The sequence below is a fragment of the Agelaius tricolor genome, unplaced genomic scaffold, assembly GCF_023055355.1.
Source record: "Agelaius tricolor isolate 1412-34295 unplaced genomic scaffold, bAgeTri1.0.p SCAF_78, whole genome shotgun sequence".
In the NCBI taxonomy this organism is placed as follows: Eukaryota; Metazoa; Chordata; class Aves; order Passeriformes; family Icteridae; genus Agelaius; species Agelaius tricolor.
In genome coordinates, this window is record NW_027269338.1 from 90233 (window position 1) to 114741 (window position 24509).

A 24509-nucleotide genomic window follows, 5' to 3' on the forward strand; every position below is an offset into this window, starting at 1 on the left:
GACGAGAGCCGAGCGGCCGAGCAGCTGCGCTGGGCGCTGCCGCGCCTGCGGAGCCCGCAGAGGCGCGTGCGAGAGGCGGCCGTCGGGATCATCGGTGAGCCCCGAGCCCGGCGCCCCTCCCCGCCCCCGGCCCGGCTGCTGCCCCGGCGGCAGCGGGAGCCGCGCCCGGGCCGCTGCAGCCCCGGCCGCCCTCGGCGCTGCCGCCGCCCTCCCGCAGCCAGCCGTGCCCTCGGGCGGCAGCGTGCGCCAGGGGCCGGCAGGAGCCCTGCCGGGGCAGGAGGGCGTGCGGCCGCAGGGCTGGCAGCGCCCGTGCCGGGCAGCTGTGCCGCCTGGCGCCGCCACGGGCTCTGTCTTGCCAGGGCTGGCCGGAGTGCTCGTGAAGGGACAGAAGGAGGAGCTCCAGATCCTCAGCGAGGGTGAGTCAGGGCACCCTGGCCCCGGAGCTACAATCCGTGCCCGGGCTGCGGAGGGCTCTGCTCCCCGTGCGGACGAGGGGCGGCGGGGGCAGAGCCCGGAGAGCTGTCAGGGAAACGTGGGCGATGCGTGGCCAGCACCTTCCGGCCGAAGCCATGGCAAGAGCCGGCTGGGATGGCCCTGGCAGAAGGCTTTCCTTGGATTCCCTCAATCTGGCCTCTGCGCGTGGCTCTGTTCCTCTCTCTTCCAGCTCTTCAAGCCCTGAGGGAAGATGAGAGCCCATCCTGCCTCAGCATACTGATTCAGCTGACCTTTGAGAGAAGATCTGCAGGACTTTGTTCATCTGCTGGATCAGATGCACCGGCGTCCATTGGCGATTTCCAGTTCCCACTGAAGATGGGGGCACCTGCAGAGCAGGATGGACCAGCTGGAGCTCCAGGCACAGCTCTTGCTGCTCAGAGCTGAGCCTGTGGGAAGCTCCAGGAGCTCCTGCCATCTCTCTCCCTGTTGGCAGCTCCCTCCCTGCAGCCCTCAGGCCCTGCCCACTCCCTTTTTTTATCTCCCAGCTCACCCCTTCCCTTTGCTTTCCCTTAATAAACAGTTTGGGTTTTTCACTTGAGCCGCGTCTCCGTGGAGCTGAAGGGACACAAAACCTGAGCCCGGGCATGTGCAGGGCCCTGCTGCCGTTCTCCTCCCCGCTGCGTTCTGTGCAGGGACAGAGAGGAACAAGGGCAGCTCAGGCTGCAAAGGTCCCTGTCCTGCTGCTCCAGTTGCACAGCCCTGTGGAGTTCAAGGTTGTGCTGAGCATGCTGAAGGGGACAAGGACCCTGGGTTTTAGAAGAGCCAATTTGAGTTTGCTCTGATCCCAGCCGTGAGGGATTCCATGGTGTCCTGGTTCAGGGCAAATTTTGGACAGAACCCCCAAAGGGGCTCCTCTAGGAAAGCAGATTCAATCGGCCCCTCCCCCCAGCTGGTCCAGGAGAAAATACCTCCTTGGAGAAAAGTGGAAAAAATCTGTTTATTAAATAATAAAACCTAAACAATATTAAATAATAAAACCCTTGCTGCTCCAAAAGAGATGACAATCTGAGAAAGTCCCCTCCCTGGGTTGTAGCTCAGCTCACTCAGTCTCTGATCAGTCCGTCTGGTGCTGGAAATGTTGCAGGCCAGGCCCGGCCCGGTGGGCCACATGTGCAGCTGCAGGTGCTCCCCTGGGTGTTCAGTCCAGAGCAGGTTTGAACAGGTCCAAAGAAAAAGGGAAAAACCCACAGTCCAGGGAACTTCCTTGCCTCAGCAAGCTAAAACTAACTAAAAGCAAAGGAGAGCTCTGTCCCGCTGTGTGTCCATCCGCAGACAACACAGTCCAGGAGCAGGAATGTGGAGGAGTGAGTGCAGTGTCTGAAAACAAACTGCTGCTTCTTCTCTCCCCCCTTCACTCTCTGGAACAAGTCTTAAAGGTGCAAATTATTATTCAGCATAAACAGAACAAGATGATTTGGGATAAAAGCATCATATAGTCAACCTAGGACATTCCACCCCTTATCCCCTGTCATGGTTTGACGCTGGCACAATGCCAGTGCCCTCATGAAAACACCTTCTCCCTGGTGTCTGCTGTGAGATGTGACCAGGAATAAGCAAAGCAGGCTCCCACTTAGAAATAAAAAAAACCCTCTTTATTAACTAAACTAGAACTCTAAGTAAAAAGAAAACACACAGGGAAAATTAAAACCTTCCAAAAACATTTCCTCCTCCCCCCACCAAATTTCAATACATCCATCCCCCAAATTACCAACTCTTGGTCCATCACCACCCTTTAGGTAATCAATTTTCAATACATCCATCCCCCAAATTACTACCTCTCGGTCCATCACCACCTTTTAGGTAATCAATTCTCAGGTCATCAAGAGGAGAGGAGTCCTTCTTGTGCCATAGGCTTCCCCTGGAAACACAGTTGATACCTCTTGTGTTTCCTGTCACACGTGGCACTGCCCGGAGAACATTTGCCATCTTCCTTCCATGCCTAGTGCTCTCACCACTGCGCATGGACCAGGGCTGCTTCTAGGGTTTTTCTTTTAAGGATGCTTTGTCCAGTTCCAAAAAAGAGCACAGTCTCTCACTTTTGGGACAGCTGTCCCCCCCAGATTTCACCCCCTGGGGCTGAGGGGTCTCGAGAACAGAGATCTTCTCCACTGAAGATCGAGGGCACCAACCAACCACCACCCTCCTCATTCACTGTCTCTGTTCATGCACTCCCATAACATCACTGCACTCTCTTGGCTCCAAGCCATTGCCTCCCCCTAAATGCAGTCTCTGTGTCACAGGGAACAAAATGGTTCTGTCCATGGCTATACAAGAAAAGTCCAGCCAAAAGCCACTCCATCATCTCCTCCCACCTAAGATTCTTCTCCACTTCTCTTTTCTTTCCTCTTATTTCATCTCTTATCTCTCTCCTTATTCAGCTCCAGGAGGATCAGCATTTGTAAGGTTTCCACGATGCAAGAAAAGGGTCAAAAATCTCAGTCTCTGCCTGTTCAGAACTCCCACGCTGCCCTGCCGGGCACCTTCTCGCCGCACCCCCCACCCCCATCCCCTTACTCCTTTTTGGCTGGCAGTGCTATCAGATTTCAAGGTGGCACAAGCACAGGCATAGGCTGGCTCTCTCTCTCTCTCTCTCTCTCTCTCTCTCTCTCTCTCTCTCCTGGGGGGGGTGGGGGTGGCTGCCTGATGCCTCTTGGTGCTCCTCCACCCTTCCGTCCTCAAGGGCCTCTTCACCTCCCATCTCTGTCCAAGCCCAGCCTACCTCAGGCCACATGGCTGCCCGTCCCCCACCCAGCAGCAGACAGCTGGGCAGGGCAGGTCTGACCTGCTTCCCTTGCCGGAATTCAAGAGAACTTCCCTCACGAGTGCAGACAGCTGGGCAGGGCAGGTCTGACCTGCTTCCCTTGCCGGAATTCAAGAGAACTTCCCTCACGAGTGCAGACAGCTGGGCAGGGCAGGTCTGACCTGCTTCCCTTGCTGGAATTCAAGAGAACTTCCTCCACGAGTGCTCTGCTTTTTAACCTGTGTTCTCAGAGACGTATCCATTGTCCCCAGTGGCCACACCAGGTGCCAATATTAAAATCTGAACACCTATTGGTGACCACAGCATATCCCAGAAAACCTACTTCCTGTCAAACCACGACATCTCCATATTGTCAGCTTACTACTAAAACTAATATAAATTCTAACTTTACAAACACATACATTATACATCCAATATACAGCTATACACAAAGGTAATAACATTCAGCAAACAGTGATTTACCTTTACACATAGGTCTCACCCAACAATCAGATCTCCCTGAGGTACACATTGTGATCTTCCACCTTTTTGTATTATCCACCATGTGCAACCTGGTCCCTGAGCAAAAAGAACCCCACAAATGGGTTTGTCTGTATTCGAGGCAGAATTAATCCAAACTGACTTCTCTAACAAACTTGTGACATGTACCACTGGGACTTTGTCTCCATCTACTCTATGCAAAGGCTTAGATTGGGCAGGGCCCACTCAGTTGTAGAGCCTCGGGTGTTAACTAACCAGGTGGCTTTTGCGAGATGCTGCTCCCTCCCAGTTTTTGAAAGATCCCCCACCCAAAGCTTTCAAGGTGATTTTTAATAGTCCCTTGTACCTCTCCATTTTGCCTGCAGCTGGTGCATGGTAGGGGATATGGTACACCAACTCAATGCCATGTTCGCTAGCCCAAGTGCTGATAAGGCTGTTCTTGAAATGAGTCCCATTGTCTGACTCAATCCTCTCAGGGGTACCATGCCTCCAAAGGACCTGCTTTTCAAGGCCCAGGATGGTGTTCCGGGCAGTAGCATGAGACACAGGGTGGGTCTCCAACCATCCCATGGTGGCTTCCACCATGGTCAGCACGTGGCGCTTGCCCTGGCGTGTCTGGGGCAGTGTGATGTAGCCAATCTGCCAGGCCTCCCCATACTTGTACTTGGACCACAGCCCACCATACCACAGGGGCTTCACTCGCTTGGCCTGCTTGATGGCAGCACACGTCTCACAGTCATGGATAACCTGAGAAATACCGTCCATGGTTAAATCCACCCCTCGGTCTCTTGCCCACTTATAGCTGGCATCTCTGCCCTGATGGCCTGAGGCATCATGGGCCCATCGAGCTAGGGATATCTCTCCCTTGTGTTCCCAATCTAGGTCTATCTTGGACACCCCTATCTTTGCTGCCTGGTCTACCTGCTCATTGTTTTGGTGCTCCTCATTGGCTCTACTCTTGGGAACATGGGCATCTACATGGCGGACTTTCACAGGTAGCCTCCCTACCCTGGTAGCAATATCTTTCCACTCATCAGCAGCCCAAATTGGTTTTCCTCTATGCTGCCAGTTGGCCTCTTTCCACCTCTCCAGCCATCCCCACAGAGCATTGGCTACCATCCATGAATCAGTGTAGAGGTAGAGCTTTGGCCACTTCTCTCTCTCAGCAATGTCCAGGGCCAGCTGAACAGCTTTGAGTTCTGCAAGTTGGCTTGATCCACCTTCTCCTTCAGTGGCCTCTGCGACCTGTCCTGTGGGGCTCCATACGGCTGCTTTCCACTTTTGTTTCATTCCCACAATGTGGCAAGAACCATCAGTAAAAAGAGCGTATCGTGTATCTTCTGCTGGCAGTTGATTGTATGGTGGAGCTTCTTCAGCCCGTGTCACTTCTTGTTCCCCTTCATCAGTGAGACCGAAGTTTTCACCTTCTGGCCAGTTTGTAATTATTTCCAGAATCCCAGAGCAATTCACTTTACCTATACGGGCGCACTGGGTGATAATAGCAATCCATTTGCTCCATGTGGCACCGGTGGCATGGTGAGTGGAAGGAACCTTGCCTTTGAACATCCACCCCAGCACCGGCAGTCGGGGTGCCAGGAGGAGTTGCGCTTCTGTATCAATCACCTCTGAGGTGGCTTGGACTCCTTCATAGGCAGCCAAGATTTCTTTCTCTGTTGGAGTGTAGTTGGCTTCAGAGCCTCTGTAGCTTCAACTCCAAAATCCCAGTGGTCGACCCCGAGTATCCCCAGGCACCTTCTGCCAAAGGCTCCAGGACAAGCCATGGTTCCCAGCTGCAGAGTAGAGCATGTTCTTCATATCTGGTGCCATCCTGACCAGGCCAAGAGCTACTGCATGAGCGATCTCCTGCTTGATCTGGGCAAAGGCTTGTTGCTGCTCAGGGCCCCAGTGGAAAGTGTTCTTCTTGCGGGTGACCAGGTAAAGAGGGCTCACCATCTGACTATACTCAGCAATGTGCATCCTCCAAAAGCCTATGGCACCTAGGAAAGCTTGTGTCTCCTTCTTATTGGTTGGTGGAGACACAGCTGTGATCTTGTTGATGACGTCTGTAGGAATCTGACCCTGTCCATCTTGCCACTTCACTCCCAGGAACTGAATCTCATGAGCTGGTCCCTTTACTTTGCTCTTTTTAATGGCAAAACCAGCTCCCAGGAGGATTTGGATGATTTTCTCTCCTTTCTCAAACACTTCCACGGCTGTGTTCCCCCACACAATGATGTCATCAATATACTGTAGGTGTTCTGGAGCCTCACCCTTTTCCAGTGCAGCCTGGATCAGTCCATGGCAGATGGTGGGACTGTGCTTCCACCCCTGGGGCAGCCGGTTCCAGGTGTACTGCACTTCCCTCCACGTGAAAGCAAACTGAGGCCTGCATTCTGCTGCCAGAGGAATGGAGAAAAATGCATTGGCAATATCAGTCATGGCGTACCACCTCGCTGCCTTGAACTCAAGCTCATACTGGAGTTCTAATATGTCTGGCACAGCAGCGCTCAGTGGTGGAGTCACTTCATTCAATGCACAGTCCACAACAGTCAATCTCCATTCAATGTACAGTCCACAGTCAATCTCCATTCTCCTTCAGATTTACACACAGGCCAAATGGGGCTGTTGAAGGGTGAGTGGGTTTTACTGACCACCCCTTGGCTCTCCAGCTCTCGGATCATCTTATGGATGGGAATCACAGCATCTTGAGTGGTTCTATACTGTTGACGATGAATTGTGGAAGTGGCAATTGGCACCTGTTGCTCTTCTCCCCTCAGGTGTCCTACTGCAGATGGATTCTCAGACAGCCCAGGCAAGGTGTTCAATTGCTGGATGCCCTCTGTCTCTACAGCAGCTATCCCAAATGCCCACCTGATTCCCTTTGGGTCTTTGAAAGACCCTCTTTGGAGATAATCTATGCCCAAAATACATGGGGCCTCTGGGCCAGTCACAATAGGATGTTTCTTCCACTCATTTCCAGTCAGGCTCACATCAGCTTCCACCAAAGTGAAATCCTGGGATCCCCCTGGCACACCAGCAATAGAAACAGACTCTGTCCCTACATGTCTCGATGGGAGTAATGTACCTTGAGCACCAGTATCAACCAAAGCTTTATACTATTGTGATTCCGATGTGCCAGGCCAACGAATCCACACAGAGCAGAAAACACGATTTTCCCTAGCCTCTACCTGGCTAGAGGCAGGGCCCCTCTAAGCCTGGTTATCCTTCTTTCCCTGGGCATATGTCTTGGATGTTCCTTCAAGGGGATTGGACATGTCATCATCAGCATCATACCTGGTGGTTCGGCTACGGGCAACTGGAGCTGCTTTCCTTTTGGTGGAACTCCCTCTCTTAGCCCTGTCTTCCTTCAATTCACGCACCTGTTGTGCCAGAACAGCAGTAGGTTTTCTACCCCACCTCCTCATGTTTTCTCCACAGTCACGCAGGTAGAACCACAGCTCTGTTCGTGGGGTGTACCTTCTCTCGCCATCTGGGGAACATCTGCGTTGGGCACCAGAACCTGTGATCTGTACTGCTGAGATTTGGAGAAGGTCTTCTTTAATCTCCTCTCTGAGCTTCTTATGATTCTCCTCTATCTTGTCCTCTAAGTTCTGCAGACATGTTTCTACCGCTGCAATTCTGGCATGTGTTGGGCCATGCACAGCATCTGCATATGCTTGGAGCTTCTTTGCCATATCAAGCACGGTCTCATCCCTCTCATCCCTCTTCATTATGGCTAAGGCAGAAGCATATTCATGTGGCCCAAGTCGCACAAGTTTTCACCACATCACAGACACGCATGGTACCAAGTCTGGATTCCTAGTTGTTATGTCATCTGAGAAGATCATCTCTGCCACTGCCATCTCTCTAAGGCCTTGGATCCCTTGCTCTATGGTCTTCCACTGTGTTTGTTGCACATAAAGATCATCTGCACACAGGTATCTTTGTGCTACACTTTCCAAGAGCCGTGCCCAGAGACTGTGAGGGTTTGCCACCCTCATAATTCCTTGGTCGATGACAGGATCATGTGACAGGGATCCCAAATGCCTCACTTCAGTGCCATCCAGAATTGTAGCCTCACCTGCAGCATCCCAGAGACGGACTAACCAACAAATTATGGATTCATCAGGTCGTCGAGTGTAATCCTTCCATAGGCCACGAAGGGCTTCAAGGAAAAGGACTCAATATTGGCTTCTGATCTTGTGCCTGCTGCTTTGACTCCTGATTTTACATCAGGAAGCATTGAGGGTCCTCCTCCTGTATCATCATCACCATCATCCACTGGTCGATTGGTCTTGTCCATGCACTTTCCACTTCTAGTGTTGGTAGCAACAGCCATTGGTTGAGGCTTATTGTCTGGTTTAGCTGCTGGCTTAGGCTTGCTATCTGGTTTGGCTGCTGGCTTCGAGCCTGGGCTGTTGGCTGCAGCCTGAGCGACTGGGATAGCTGCTGATTTATCTCCCTGTCCCCCTGCCTCTGTCTGCTGCCCGACAGTATCTAGCAATGTGCGATAAGCACAAGCCAGGGCCCGGCTCACTGCAATGATCTTTTCCTCCTTAGGGTCATCCTGCTACTTCTCTTTCAGGTATTTCCTCACCTCAGCTGGGTTCTGAATTTGTTCATGGGGAAAGTCCCAGACTATAGGGTCAGAGAATTCCTTCAGGATTTGGCCCATATCCTCCCATTTCCCACACCACTCACGATTTTCCACACCTGGGTCTACTCCTGGGTCAGGGGTCTCATCAGCCCATCTAGAAATCTCAGCCCTCATTCTGGAGAAGCAGCAGACTGTATAGAGGAAGCTTACCAGATTGAATACCAGAAAGATGGTCTCAAACATTCAGGGTAAACTGAACATTCTCCAATAGCGATGTAAGAGATTCAGAGGAGAAAAAGGAAAGCAAAGGCTGAAAAGCCACATCCCCTGCTCCTCCTCTAACAAACTGGGAGCATAACCATAGCCACGAGCCATTCATACCTGGAGCAGACCCCAGCATGTTTATAAACTTCTTACAAATCATTACCACCAAGCCCAGCAGGAGAGCTATTCTGGTCACTGCTCCTCTGCTGTAAAAACTATGTATTAGGGACAATGCTAGAGCTATTTCTGGATAAGAAAATAAACCTAGGGACCATAGAGGTATTAAGATCTTAAAAAACCCTAGGGACTAGAAATGCATGCAAGCCTTCACCCCAAGAGACATTATGAATTCAAGAAGCATGGCTATTAATTGCTTTATACCAACACAGAGTAATGGCAACCAAAATGCACTCAAAACAGGGTTTTTTCCACTCTCTCTCGAATCCCACGCGTTGGGCGCCAAATTTTGTCCTGGTTTAGGGGCAAATTTGGGAGAAAACCTCCAAAGGGAGCCCCTCCAGAAAGCAAACCCACACGGCCCCTCCCCACAACCGGGTCGGGAAGGATTCCTTGGAGAGAAGTGGAAAGAACCCGTTTATTTAACAGGCACAGCACCCCCCAGCACACAAAAGGAACAATACCAGGTGACACCACTCTTTCACCGCTCTGAAATGATAACAAATTCAGAAAGTCCCTCTTGGGGGTGGTCGCTCTGTTCTCAGTCCGTCCTGTGCTGGGGCAGCTGCTGCAGCCACAAGGTGCAAACTCTCGGTGTTTCCCAGGTCCCAGTCTGGAGCAGGTTCAAGTGGGTCCAAAAAAGGAAAAGGAGAAACAGCCCAGGGAAAATTTAGACTGCTTAGCTAAACTAACTAATGAGTAGAAGCAAAAAGCAAGAGCAAAGCAGGAGCAAAGCAGAAGCAAGAGCAAAGCAAAAAGCCAAGCAAAAGCAGCACCATGTACTGCCCTGTCTGTGTGTCCTGCCAGCCGTGGGGGAGCGGCTGATAGCAAAACCAAAACAAAACATTCGCTCTTCACAGCCAGTCTTGAAGGCACAGAACATGATATACAGCATAAACAGATGGGGATGGGGATACAAGCATCATAACATCACCCTAGGACAATAACAAAGTTTGCTTTAGTCCAAAATGCTGTTGAGTTTCAAAAGAAAGTCTTTATCATAGACTCACAGCTGCAAAAATACACATTAACAACTACAAGATATTTAAGGACAGAAAAGTGTGTTTGAAAATAATATAGTCCTATTTTATACTTTTCTCAGTAAAAAGATTTGAGAGAAACAGTGTTGAAGCCAACAAAATAACATTATTGAACCCAACTCTGCTCTTTAAGGTGATCTTCAGTAAAAAACTTTACACAGAAACATACAGAAATGTATTTTATAGTAATTTTCCCTTCCCAAAAGGCCTCTGGTGTTCCTGCATGGCTTAGGAAAGCAGTAAGAAGTCTTTATGTTTAGTTCTCACAGAAAATGTGCAATGACTTTTGGTTTTTGCTATCTCAACCTTTGTACAAAGGATGCTAAATCCCAAAGGAGAGAGTGATTTCAGCATTGCCTTGGGCCCTTTCTTTAATGCTGGTACAGTTCTAAAAGCCCTACTTTGATGGGACAGAAGAACCAAGAGAAAAGAAAAGGTACAGGAGAGAAAAAAAGGTGTCACAAAAGTGCAGGAGGGAGAGGGAGAGGCAGGACAGGGAGGACCCAGGACACACAAAAGAGTTGGGGCCCAGGGCCTGGGACTGGCTGGAACTCCAGCTGTCAGTGCTGCTTCTTCTCCTTCAGCCTCCCTTCCTGCTCAGCATCTCAGGGGGCTCGCCTATCCTCCACCTAAGAACAACCTGAACACTAAGAATAATTAGAATAGGCAAAGCTGTGGCTTAAATATTACTTTGAAATGAAGAGCTGGAGTGCACAGCCCAAAGATCATGGGCTACCACATCTGGGTTTGCAGTCCTGCAAACCAAGACTTTCTCTCCTACAGAAACTCCTCCCAATACTGAGCAGCTTTGCCTAAACAAGGATTTGAGGACTCTGCCACATTACAATACACTATATATCCTTTTTCACTGTATCCAATACAGCAAAACTGGCATCTTCCACCTCTCCTAAAAACCAGAGACACAACAGCACAGTGCCTTAGGACATGCCAGGAACGTGAGGCAATCTAAGGGATGGCAGTGGGTGTGTCTGCATCAGCAGAGCCCCACCGAGTCCTGCCCTGCTGCTCCCGAAGCTTTCCAGTTCCCTTCAGCCCAGGGCCAGAGAGCTTCCAGTTCCAGAGAATGTCCCGGTACTGGGACAGCTCCAAGTCCCAGTTCTGCTGCTCCCAGTCCCAGACACCTTCCTGTATTTGTGTATGAAAGCATCAGTCTTGCCCAGGCTAACAGCATAGACACCCTCTGGCAGCAGAGACCCAAAATGTCTGCTGAGAATGGCTTCTCCACCCCTCTGGGCCAAGGAGGAGGAATTCCCATCCACACTCAGGGCTGCTCTGCTGTCAGAGGCCTCAGCAGGGTCACCTCCAGCACACCTGGTCAAACCATCCATGGCCTGTGCAGGGGCCTCAGCAGGGTCACCTCCAGCACACCTGGTCGAACCATCCATGGCCTGTGCAGGGGCCTCAGCAGGGTCACCTCCAGCACACCTGGTCAAACCATCCATGGCCTGTGCTCCACTGTCACTGTCAGCAGAGGCCTCAGCAGGGCCACCTCCAGCACTCCTGGTCAAACCATCCATGCGTCTGTGGAGCTCCTGGCTCAGCAGCAACACCAGGGTCCCTCCAACTCGAAGCACTCTGGCAATCACAGGAAAAAAAAAGGTTAGGTGTTGATCCCTCACTGCTGATGCTTCAGGTGCCACCTGCATTCAGTGAAACACCCAAGTGTGTCACGGCTCAAGTCAGTGAGCTGCACCTCCAAGAGGAGTTTAAATCCCTGATCTTCTTACCTCTTTCTAAATGGCAGAACAGGGCCTTCCTTGTCCTGACTCCAAAACATTTCTGATGTTAGCAGTTCTTTCTGTCGGGTTAGCAGGGAAGAGGGACTGACTTTTTACTCCCCTCAGCACTTTTTCAGGGATCAAGGGCACCATCAAGCCCACAGTTTTTGGAGATTGCAAAGGAACAGCTTCCCAGTGCAGCAAGGGCTGCTCAGATTAGCATGGTAATTCTGAAACTGGTCCTTCCTTTTGGAAACTTCGAAAAACAGCCTTTTGGAACTTTTCCTGTTCCACTGATCCTTAATGGCTTTCAAACTCAGGAAGCAGAAGCAAATTAATAAATGTTTGCAATTAATTTTTCTAGGTATATGTCTAAACATTACATATGGCTTTGAAAGAAGGGAAAAAGAAATACTGTCCTGATTCAGTTTACAGCAAGTAGTTTGAACAGCTTTACTGGTGGGGCTCTCATGGCCCCTTCCTCATCTCCACCTTCCTAAGGGAATATTTTACTCAGGATGGACCAATAGAGCAAATAAGGCCAGAAAACAAGCACAGTGAGATTGCCACACCATTCTGTGGAGCCACGCAACCTTCTCCATCACCTTCCCACCACATTGCTGCACTGGCTGAGATCAACACCTGCTGAAGAGCAGTCCTAGAGAAAGGGCTTCTTTGCAGGGAAGAAGTAGAGGGGAGGATGGCTTGACCTGTCTGTTAGAAGCAGCCCAGCTATCAGCTTGGCCCAACTCTGCCACCAAATGACATGGTGAGAGATGAAAGGACACACCTAAAACCAGCCCAGGCTGCTAGTGAGGCATTCCTGGACAGCAAGGACAATGCATGCCCCTTCTTCTAGTCTGAGATCCTTCCTGCCAAGGCAGGCTGGCCAAAGCTGGGCTGTGACCTCAAAAAGGAAAGACTATGCATTTATACAAGCAGGCCTCAACTAGAAAAGGATTACAGCTTTATTTGCCTGGCCATGCTTTAACTTTGTCCAGGTAGGCCTCTCCTCTTTCTCCTTTCTGCCACACTGGAGTGTGGCTCAGAAACATTTCCCCTCATGCCTTGCAAAGAGCATTTGTGAGCATGGCTCACACAGGAGCCTCCCTTGGCAACTGCCACTGGCACTCAGAGCTGGTGAGACACAACAAACAGCCTCCAGGGGACAAGTAAAGGGCTGAGACCTCCACAGCCTGTACAGGGTCACACTACAGAGCTGCAGACTATGGAACAAAGCAGATCTGAAGCTGGCTGAATGCTCGGATCACAAACCACCATGGCACTTCCATCAAACCCTGAGCATGCCAAAGGCCACACGTACCTTTCCATTTCCTGGAGAAGATCTGGTAGGAGCTGGGCATCACTCATGGTCTTGAACTTCTTCCCAAACGGAATATCTGAAATAACGCTGTCAAAGCTTTCTGAAGGCAATGGCAGCGCTGCAGAATAAAGGCAGGTCTTTATTTATCTCTGACTCTGTGAAAAATGCACAGCAGCTCTGCCCCTGTTCCCCCTTCAACACTGCCTGCCAGCTCTTTCTGGGCTATGCACATTCATACAATCCACATTTTGGATTATGCAGATTCACAGCTCCTTCTGCACTTGCCCTCCACCATGGAGACACCACCCCTCTGCAGACTGGGAGGAGACAAATGTGTGGGAGCACCCTTCAGCCTGCAGAGTCTCTGCTCCTGAGATGTCTGCCTCTGCAGCAAGACTCTCCCCTAAGGCACTGCATGGTCCCAAATGAACTGCTGCCTCTCGACACCCAGTACACCTTAAACATGAAAATCATTGAGCAAAACACAAAAGAAGAGCTACGTTTGTGAGCACTTTACTCAGTGCAAATGTTCTAGTGCACGTGTATGAATGGCAAGGAGCCACCTCCAATTCTTCTCCATGCCCCTTTTCTCCCCTCAGGAATCTGGTTACATCCAGAATCACACAGATTCTGTCAGAGCTAATGCCTTTGAAGGGTCACCTTAGAGCTTCTGCATCCCAGCCAAGGTCAGCTCCCCTAAGGAAGATGAAGCACTGTGCCTGTGGTGATGAAGGCTGGCCATGTGCCAGTCACTGCAGGCCAGCTGAGACCCCTCCTCAGACTCCAGGGGTCCTTCCATCGTGTGCCAGGCTGGGCAGGCCAGGCTGAGATCCCTCCTCAGACCCTGGGGAATCCTCCGTCCTGTGCCAGGCTCTGATTCCAGAGATCCTCCATCCCATGCCAGGCTGTGCAGGCCAGGCTGAGACCCCTCCTGAGACCCTGAGTGTCCCTCCATCCTGTACCAGGCTGTGCAGGCCAGGCTGAGATTCCAGGGGTCCCTCCATCCCGTGCCAGGCTGTGCAGGCCAGGCTGGAATCCCGGGAATCCTCCATCCCATGCCAGGCTGTGCAGACCAGACTGGAATCCTGGGAATCCTCCATCCCATGCCAGGCTGTGCAGACCAGACTGGAATCCTGGGAATCCTCCATCCCGTGCCAGGCTGTGCAGCCAGGCTGGGATCCCAGGGGTCCCTCCATCCCGTGCCAGGCTGTGCAGGCCAGCAGGCCTGGGCCCGGCACAGACCTTGGGGGTCCCTCCATCCCGTGCCAGGCTGTGCAGCCAGGCTGGAATCCCAGGAATCCTCCATCCCGTGCCAGGCTGTGCAGCCAGGCTGGAATCCCAGGAATCCTCCATCCCGTGCCAGGCTGGGATCCCTCCATCCCGTGCCAGGCTGTGCAGACCAGGCTGGGATCCCTCCATTCCGTGCCAGGCTGTGCAGACCAGGCTGGGATCCCTCCATTCCGTGCCAGGCTGTGCAGCCAGGCTGAGATTCCACAGATCCTCCAACCTGTGCCAGGCTGGGCAGCCCAGCAGGCCTGGGCCCTGCACAGACCCTGGGGTCCTCCATCCCTCAGGGTGCTCCAAACTCACTGGACACGGCCTCGAGCAGACAGCAGGACTAAAGACTTCCAACAGCCCCTCCTCACCTAAACTCTGCTGAGATTCTATGCCAATTTTTCCACAACTAGCTGGAGATGTTTCCTGGAGCATTCTTGTGTCAACACTTGCAGCACAACAACTGGGTATCAATTTTATCTGCAAATGAAAGGACATCCCACCTACAGCCCTGCTCAAGACATGCAGAAGTGACAGCTCCTGACCAGTGATGGAGACACCAACTTGCTCAGTTTAGAAAACCTGACAGCTCAGTACCTTCCATTATCCTACAAACCAAAGTCAAACACATCTTTTAAGTGAGAAATAAACCTACATTTTTATAAAAAATCAATAATGTTTCTTACCATTCCAGTAAGAAATAAATACTGCAAGGTAAAAAATCATGCACACTTCATCACTCATGCACAGGGAAACTCAGCCAGCTTGGCTGTCATGGATTTCATACAGGCATAATTTAGCCTCAGACTCTGACATCCAGAATAAAGTCATGAAATTATTTCCTTCTCTACAGAATAGCTTGTAAAATAAGAGCAGACTCCTTCTTACAGGAGAAGGGAACCATCATTCAAAATACTCCTACTGCAAAACATGAACAATTCAGCTCAGTTTAATGTGTCCTCACCAATACTCACCTGGTAAATTTAACTTACAGGCTGCACTTCATTTGGATTTGTCCTGGCTGTGTTCCACTAAGATACAAAGAACTCTCACATGGTACATACTCTTTATGGTATTGTGGTAAATCACACATTTACCATGAAGAGAGACAACTACTGTCCATGGCAGACAAGTGTAATTTTTCTTGTCTTCTGCTGACTTCATTCTTACCAAAGTTACAGGTGCAGGCAGCAGGGAGGAAGTACAAATAATTATCCTTTCACTAGCACCAGAGTCACCACCCAGCTATTTGTTGGGAGTTAGCTCTGCAACGTAGCACCTCAGGAGAACCTACCTGTACAATCCCAGAAACACAAAAAATCCATCTGGAAATCCCACAGACATACCTGTCACAGAAACTTTCAGCAGCTCAATCTTATCCACCAAGCCTGCAGCTCTGATATTGCCATCTGCACCCTCTAACTGCGAGTCACTTATATCAGCACCCCAGTACCAGGCTTCCTGTCCAGAGAGACAGAAAAGTAATTTTGTGAACACTCCAGTTCTTTACTTCATAAACCCTTCTCGAACTGCCTTGTTGCACAGCTCTTGCAAGATAACCCCCTTCCTGGGACATCTGCTGTTGTTACACAAACCAATTCACAATCCAGAGGATGGAGGAATGGAGGAAGTGTGTGCTGTCTCCACTCTTTCAATGTTCAGAAATATTAATGATCGGAGAAGTATGTGCTGTCTCCACTCTTTCAATGTTCAGAAATATTAATGATCACAAGTATGTGCTGTCTCCACTCCTTTAATGCTCTGGTCTGCTCAAGACCCTTGAAGTGACAGAAACACCCAGAGCATGTCCTAATAGCACGATGCCAGCTAGGTACAGCCAGGCCCCTGCCCCTAATGCTGATGACTGTGCCATGACACCGACTCCTCTGACCCCAGGACAAGCCCAGGAAGCTTCACAAGCTCATGGCTGCCTCACACAAACCCTGCAGTGGGAATCACCATCTGCACCAGCCTGCAGGACACATACGTCTGGAGGAACCTTTGTACTGAAATGCTTCTAGCAGCTGCCTAGAAAGATTGGTTTGGTTTCACCTCTCCAGGCAGCAATGGGCTTTGGCCTATCTGGCAGAGAGAAAACCCTGTCCCACAAGCACCAGTTTCCCTGCAGAGGTCCAGCAGCTGGGGCTGGGATACTCACAGGCCACTCCTTGGCAGCCTCCAGCAGGATGGTTCCTAGCCCACACATGGGATCCAGCACAAGGGCACCAGCCTACAAAAACAGAGGGGTTACTGCATCCCCAGCAAGACAGACTCCTCAGCCAGGACAGAGCTCACAGAGGGATGTGCATAATCCCACTGAACCCAGCACAGGTTAACAAGAATCTCTGGTAATCCGTGGCCAAACTTGCCTGTAAGGGAATATAGTGAAAAACACCAATAGCTTCACTGCAGACAGCCCTGAGGAGACATTCAGGAGGAAATATTACAAGTGGACTGCAGACAGATATTGGTACCACTGTGAAAAGAGATTACATTTCCTTGGAAAACAACACCAAACAATGTTTCATTTTTTCACTGTCACAGAACAGCAGAAAAAGTCTTACCACTTAGACATCTGTATCTGTACAAGGATTACCAGCCCTGTTGAGAAGCACCTGGAGTTACAGCAGACACCTGGCTGAACTGCAGGTGACAGCACATTCATCACAGGCACGGCAGACCCTGTCCACAGGGACTAGGGAATGGGGCATTGAAATCACCCCAATCCTCCCCAGTAAATGGAGCACTGAAATCACCCCACTCCTTCCCAGTAAATGGAGCACTGAAATCACCCCACTCCTTCCCAGTGAATGGGGCACTGAAATCACCCCAATCCTTCCCAGTGAATGGGGCACTGAAATCACCCCACTCCTTCCCAGTAAATGGAGCACTGAAATCACCCCACTCCTCCCCAGTAAATGGGGCATTGAAATCACCCCAATCCTTCCCAGTAAATGGGGCATTGAAATCACCCCAATCCTCCCCAGTGAATGGGGCACTGAAATCACCCCACTCCTTCCCGGTAAATGGGGCACTGAAATCACCTCACTCCTTCCCAGTGAATGGGGCACTGAAATCACCTCACTCCTTCCCAGTGAATGGGGCACTGAAATCACCTCACTCCTTCCCAGTGAATGGGGCACTGAAATCACCCCACTCCTTCCCAGTAAATGGGGCACTGAAATCACCTCACTCCTTCCCAGTGAATGGGGAGAAGGGGGCACTGAAACCACCGCACTCCTCCCCAGCCCCAGACCCCATGAGCAGCACCCATTCCCTTAATTCAGGACCCATTTCTTTGCAAAGAACATTCACTGACCCTGATTTCAGCCAGAGATGCCATGGCCCATGCCACTGTTGACCGCAGTCCTGCTGTTCTGATATACTCTCTGTTTGCCAATGGAAGCCTGCACCAAAAAAGTTTACTAAAACAGCAGCAAAACCACCCAGAAAAGCCCATGTGATATCAAAGAACAAATGAATTGGACAGATCTCCTGAGAGACAGAGAAGTCTGTTTTTAACCATAACTCACTGCAAAGTCTGGTCTGTGTGTTCATTTAAAGCCCAGGCAGATCACAAGACTAATTTGACAACAGTGATTATCAAACCAAAAGATAAATACTCATGGTGGATAGCAAGATTTACAAATCCTGTCTGTTCTGATACTGCCATGACAAATCCAGTGGGGAAAACACTTACCTGAAAAGAGGAATCCCCACCACAGAGTGAATGTCATTAAGGTGTACAAAGATCTAGAAGAGGAAAAAAAAACAACCCCAACATTTTAAAGTCTCAAACTTACATAATAATAGCTTTAACTCATTTAAACCAGACATAGATGCTTCTACAGCTTCTGATTTCAGTTTTTAAGAACAAAAATGTATACTATAAACAATAACAATTAATTGGAAGAAATCCTACTAGATGTCTAGATCTGAATGCCACTGTACAGATAATTTAATGCTTTATCAAGCTGAGGGGTATTTTGTCAGCCAGGAATCCATCAGCAAGCACTTGAATTTATAAAGGGGCCTATTTTTCCTTAACACAGCATAGGAATTTTTAGTTATAAATCCATTTACTACAAGTGGGAGAATATTATTCACTGTATACTAGCAACAAAACAATAAACATTAAAAAAAAACCAACTAAACAAAAAAACCCCAAACAAAAAACCCCAAACAAACAACAACAAGCAGTTATAGGCAGCTACAAGAAATTGCTCTGCTGTCCCATAGAGAACATCCCAAAAGAAGACTGAGCTCCCCAGAAGGTCTCGCATGACTGCAATCCCTGCCCCCAGGAAGCACAAAGGGAAACAGGATGCTGCTGGAAAATCCCAGTCCTCAGCACCTGAACAGCTTCAGAGCAAAAATCTGGGCAAGAACAGGAGGTGCACGTGAGCCTCACCAAAGCTGTACACAGTGCTGAATGTGGGCACCAGTGCCAGGAAATGAACTCCAAAGTTTCTGCAGGTCTGGGATCTCTGGGCATCAGAGCTGAGAGCAACTTCCACAAGCCAAGGGCAGGGATGGACAAACATCCTTGGAGAAACACTCCTTGTCAGGAGCCAGGAGTCCTCTGGGAGGTCTCCAGGCAGCTGCACCAGCGAGGGTGCACCAAGGGAACTGTCTGCTGTTTGTGTGGGAGCCTTCCCACAGGCCTTGTCTGTGATATTCTCCAGTCCAGCTCCTTGAGAACCCATGCTGCCTGCTCCTTTCCCCTCCAGAGGACACAGACACTCCCTGGCTCAGCTGAGTTCCATTTTCACACAGTCAGAGCCCAGCAGCCTGTGAGGGTGCTGGATCCTGCAACTCCTCCTCTGGGGATCCTTTCACAGACACCCCCTGGCTCAGGTGAGTTCCATTTTCACACAGTCAGAGCCCAGCAGTCTGCTGATCTGGCTGGATCCTCTGGGGATCCTTCCCCTCCCACGCAGGCAGCCCCAGCCAGGCTGGGGTTCATGCCAGGGCTCTGGAAGGCACACACACACACACACAGAGCAGGGCCACACACGTGCTGATTTTCAGGTAAATCCAGCAGCAGGAAGACCAGCAGGGACATGCTGGTCATGCATGGTCCCACATGCAGAGGGAGCAGAGAACCAAAGCAGAGGTGTCAGGGTGAGTCTGGAAGCACCCACAGGCACACAAGCAGCCCTACCTCCAGGTCAGGGTCCCGCAGATCTGCACGCCACCCGCACTGCTTCACCAGCGCCGTGCCAAGGGCTCTGCCGACCTCCTGCGAGGGGAGAACAGTCACAGGCACAGAAACCACACAGCTGGGGAAACTGCAGAGCACAGGCACAAAAAACACACAGCTGGGGAAACTGCAGAGCACAGGCACAGAAACCACACAGCTGGGGAAACTGCAGAGCACAGGCACAGAAACCACACAGCTGGGGAAACTGCAGAGCACAGGCACAAAAAACACACAGCTGGGGAAACTGCAGAGCACAGGCACAAAAAACACACAGCTGGGGGACCTGCAGAGCACAGGCACGAGAAAGCACACAGCTGGGGAAACTGCAGAGAACAGGCACAGAAACACCACACAGCTGGGGAAACTGCAGAGCACAGGCACAAAAAACACACAGCTGGGGAAACTGCAGAGCACAGGCACAGAAACCACACAGCTGGGGAAACTGCAGAGCACAGGCACGAGAAAACACACAGCTGGGGAAACTGCAGAGCACAGGCACAAAAAACACACAGCTGGGGGACCTGCAGAGCACAGGCACAGAAACACCACACAGCTGGGGAAACTGCAGAGCACAGGCACAGAAACCACACAGCTGGGGAAACTGCAGAGCACAGGCACAAAAAACACACAGCTGGGGAAACTGCAGAGCACAGGCACAGAAACCACACAGCTGGGGAAACTGCAGAGAACAGCCTGGAAGCACAACCCTCAGAAATCCCAGGGAAGAGTCTATGCCAAAGAGAGTAACTCACACAACTCACAGCAGAAGAGGTACAACAGGGCAGAGCAGGTGAGTGAGGGGCAAAGCAAACATAGCACAAGGCAAACAACCAATGCTCAGCTGCAGCAGGAGAGGAGAAGCTGAAGTTCCAGTCCTGACTAAGTCACAATAAAACAGTGACTTGAGCTGGACTTGATCCTTGTGGGTCCCTTCCAACTCAGAATATTCTGTGACTGCCACCATTTTGGAATTCTTAATCACATGCAAAAAATACTTCCAATGGCTCTAAGGCAGATTACCCAACAGAAAACCTGCAAGTACACAACTACAACTCACAGTTTTAATGCTTTCATTACATATAGAAAGCTCTGATTACCTTCAGAGTATAGGTTCAAACACAGCACAGATTTAGGCAAACACTTCCCTTGTAGGGCAGCTCATGTGACTGACCTCACCAAGGTACTAGCTTTAATAGGAAAAAAATCTAAATACTGACACCTTCCTGTAAGAGTAACCTGCCCAGATGGGAAGAGGGCTGAATGGAACACACCCCTGCAGGACTGCATGCCACTATTCTTTCCCAAGGACCAAGCTCCACTTCTCCCAAGACTCCCAGGGCTGTATTCCTGAAGAACAAATTCTCCCCAATACCCAGCCAGAGGCAACTGAAGCTGTGAGTTCTGGCTTTTACCCCTCTGTCCAGGCTGCACAACTGAGAGGAGTCTGGCCCCACAGTCCTTGCAATGGCCCTTCAAATAGCTGTAAATTATCCAATCACTCCTCGGCCTCCACAGGCCCAGAACCTCAAACTCTTACCTTTGCTTGTCCTCAACAAAAGGTATTGATTTGAAAAACATGAAGGGTAACAGTGCACAGAAATCAAAACCAGCATTTGTGTTTCCACTTGTTTAAGGTGAATGTAGGTTAAGAGCTTTTTGAGAAAATACAGAAAAAACTTACATCAGTTTATTATTCTAGAAGACACAACACAACTGAAATGACAAAGTACACATCTCTATTCACCTTTGCTGGATTCTTTTAAAGCAGGTAACTCAGCATACCTGTGAAGTCAGTATTCTGGCAATTGCTCCACTGCAGCGACACGACACTCTGAAGCTGAAGCCAAGCTCCTCATTGGCAGCAGGATCCTCTCCACTGCCCCTGGAAGGCAATTCTGAGCAAGTCCTGCTCTCAGCCCAGCACTCCTGCCTGCTCATTCTGGCTGGTGCCTCACAGGTCTCTCCAGCTCCCACCTGACACTCCTCAGACACAATTGCCCTCACTTGTTCCGTTTTTTGCCTTTTACTTGCAGTATTTGTCTCTTCTTCTGACTTTCTCTTCAGAGCCAATGCATTTTCTATAGAGCCATCATCTGTTTTCCCCTCGTGTCCATGAAGCTTTCTCCAAACAGAGATAATATCCAGCCAGTATTTTGGGTCCTCAATAACAAGGCTTTTAATCTCATGAAGCATTTTCCCTGGAAGAAAAAAGCAGTTTTGGGTTAAGTACCTCAGCCTTGGCATTTCACTTCCCTGTGTTCAGATTTCATTCATGTGTGAGTTCAGAATCACAGGCACAGCTGAGCTCTCAGCACCCACCAGGAGCCACACAGGCACCCCTCTGATTACCAGCTCTGCAGAACCAAGACCAAATCACACAAGGGTTGAATTCTGCACAAGAACTCAGCAGCTGTAGAAAGCCAGAGCACCTGTGAGGCAGAACACTCTCCAGAATTGAAAGACAGATACAAACATGAATTACTTTGAGTCATCTCAGGCAAAAACAAGTTTATTCTTTCAAAAAGAAAATTTCTGCCTCCCATTCATCACCGTGCCTTCAATCCTGCAACACACACCTACACGTGTGGGCAGTCCCAAGCTACCCACAAGAGAGGCATGAGGAACAGAGAGGCCAATTCACTTAAATACATCAAAGCTGGTCAAGGAAAAAAAAATAAAGGTCTTTCTAGTTATCACTTAAAAACTTAGACTCATGATCAAATTTCATCCTCAAAGCCAAAGGTAATCTCCCAGATAAACATCAATCCATCTAACTTGAAATTCTCACTCCAGCTCTGACAGAGAGCACGACCCAAGCAGCTGAGACTTAGAAGGAAGCTGTGTACTTAGGACTAAATTGACACAATATATAGATTGGGATTCACTTTGTTTAACAGAAAATAAGACTTCTTGTTAAAATAAACACAAGAGAGCCAAGGCTGAACTTCGGTTTTCGGGTGGGGTATTATTCTCTTTTTTGGGGCTGGGTGGGGGAGAAAGTCTCTAAAATACACGTATACACTCAGTGCAGGCAGAATACAGGCTGCAAGGTAGCTATTGAAAACAATTTAAAAGCCCTTTTCAGGGCTGAAAGACACTTTAGAATTGATTATTGTCAATTAGAACTACAGCCATCCGTAAAAAACTACACACTTCAAATGTTATAACCAGGACTCAAACCAAGGCTTCCCGTGTCCGTACCTCTGTTCCCGGACACCGGCAGCGGGCTGTGCTTCTTCAGCAGCAGGAACAGGCGCTCCCCCGACCGCAGCTGCCGCAGCTTTCCGGGCCCCGCCGCCGCCCTGAAGAACACTTTTCCCAAGACGCAGTCCACCTCCGGGGAGAACACCCATCGGACCGGGCCGGGCGGCTCCGGGTGAGCCCTCCCTCAGCCCCGCGGGCAGCGCAGCCCCCGCTCCCTGCGGGTGAGCGCTCCCGCAGCCCCGGCTCCCTGCGGGTGAGCGCTCCCGCAGCCCCGGCCAGCCCCGCGGGCAGCGCAGCCCCGGCCCCCTCCGGGTGAGCCCCTCCGATCCCGGCCAGCCCCGAGCGGGGGCCGGCACAGCCCGGGCCATGCTTGCTGGACTCCGGGCGCGGAGCTCCCTTCTGAGCCGGACCGGACCGGACCGCCCGGCTGGCCACTGGCTCCGGCTCCCCACTCACCCGGACCCGCCGGGTGGTCACTAGCCCCGGCTCCCCGCTCACCCGCACCTGAGCGGACCGCCCGGCTGGTCACAGGCTCCGGCTCCCCTTTCACCCGGCTGGTCACTGGCTCCGGCTCCCCTTTCACCCGGCTGGTCACTAGTTTCGGCTCCCCTCTCACCCGCACCGGACCGCCCGGGGGTCACTGGCTCCGGCTCCCCGCTCACCCGGCTGGTCACCAGCCCCGGCTCCCCGCTCACCTCGGTGGCGCCGAGCCGCGCCCGCACCTCCCGCGCCAGGAAGGGCTCCAGCCCGCGGCCCGCCGTGCAGAAGAACCACCCCGGCTCTGCCGCCGACATCTTGGAGGAGCGGGGCCTGCTGGGGGCGGGGCTCCTGGGGGATACGGGGGCGTGGCCCGCTCGGGGGCGTGGCCTAATGAATCAGTATAATAAATTAAAAATTAACTAAAAAATTAAAAGTAAATTAAAAGCTAATCTAAAAAATCCTAGTTCGCTTCCTACACAAATCCATGCTGTTATTTGAGTAACTGCTCTTTTACTCAAACAGGACAGCACAGACTGGAACAGTCTTCTACTTTTGAGAGGTTGCTTTTGCCTTGATTGCCAGCTAAATCCATGTGAGTTTTGGGAATTACCAATGGAGAACAGAGTTTTCATCTGGAGTCTGCAAGTGCAATGTGCAATGAGACGGAACTGAAGCATTTGGAGAAGAAACACTCAAGATTCTCATGGAAAACCTTTCAGCACAAATGTCTGAGAATTACTCATTTAATATTTTCATGCAGTTGTGTGTATTATTCAACAGACAAGACTCAAATGATGTAAAGTGAATGCAAAAAAGGTAATGAAAGTGTAAATTAGCACCCACCCCCTCTTCATAATTGTATTTAATAAACAGCCAACAGGTGTGAAAACATCAGATTGTATTGTTCTTACTGAGTTGAGTACATTCAAATACAGAAATATTTTCTGGACTGTTTAAAAGCTTACACAGGAGAAAAATACCAGAAAAATCACCACACAAATCCTGCTTTAAAATTCATCATCTTTAACAATCCAGAAAATTTCATTGCAATAGGTTAAAGTTTCTTCTCAAAATAAACTTTAAACATCGAGTTTACAAAGAATTAGGAGCTTGAGCAGAAGCTCATACAATACAAGGGTTGTTCTCATCACCACCATCCACAGGACAGCACAACTAAGTCACAATAGTTCACAATCTAATCCACAATTGTCACAGCTCAGACCTGAGCTTTGGAGTCTGCTGCTAAGTGCACACACACAGCTTTATGTCTCTATGAGCAGGATAAAGCAGATAAATGCATCCCAGTAGACAGAAACAATACAGCCTAAAAGAATTAGTGAGTCCCTTCTGGAATCCTAAATAACATTTAAAACTAAACTGAATGAAATTGCTTTAAAATCATGGGCTGAGAGGAATAAGCCTCTTTGTAAGAGTCAGAATTCATTATTATATAAAAGAAACCTGCACACA

General features: G+C 50.2%; 1 protein-coding gene across 4 annotated transcripts; it reads right to left on the minus strand.

Moving 5' to 3' along the window:
* Nucleotides 1-1413: 1413 nt before the first annotated feature.
* On the minus strand, nucleotides 1414-23418 carry THUMPD2 (THUMP domain 2 tRNA and snRNA guanosine methyltransferase). 4 transcript variants are annotated; one of them, XM_071418107.1, is made up of 10 exons: nucleotides 23255-23414; nucleotides 22557-22689; nucleotides 21138-21553; nucleotides 19317-19394; nucleotides 17853-17905; nucleotides 17472-17559; nucleotides 16311-16382; nucleotides 15499-15613; nucleotides 12878-12995; nucleotides 1414-11410 (listed from the first exon to the last, which is right to left on the minus strand). In XM_071418107.1, the coding sequence occupies exons 1-10, from the start codon at nucleotides 23351-23353 to the stop codon at nucleotides 10864-10866; spliced, it is 1719 nt and encodes a 572-aa protein (XP_071274208.1). In that variant the 5' UTR covers nucleotides 23354-23414; the 3' UTR covers nucleotides 1414-10863. The 4 variants fall into 4 exon arrangements, with proteins under 4 accessions (XP_071274208.1, XP_071274210.1, XP_071274209.1 ...); XM_071418109.1 differs by having other exon boundaries at nucleotides 22557-22657; nucleotides 23255-23360; XM_071418108.1 differs by lacking the exon at nucleotides 19317-19394.
* Nucleotides 23419-24509: the final 1091 nt, after the last annotated feature.

Excerpts from the sequence above, each read along its gene's own strand:
- THUMPD2 (XM_071418107.1), bottom strand. The coding sequence starts at position 23,353 with ATGTCGGCGGCAGAGCCGGGGTGGTTCTTCTGCACGGCGGGCCGCGGG. Across the intron at positions 16,383-17,471 it reads CATCTCTGGCTGAAATCAGG|GCTGGTGCCCTTGTGCTGGA; the intron begins GTCAGTGAATGT and ends CTGTTTTTGTAG. Across the intron at positions 11,411-12,877 it reads CTTCTCCAGGAAATGGAAAG|AGTGCTTCGAGTTGGAGGGA; the intron begins GTACGTGTGGCC and ends TGTGATTGCCAG.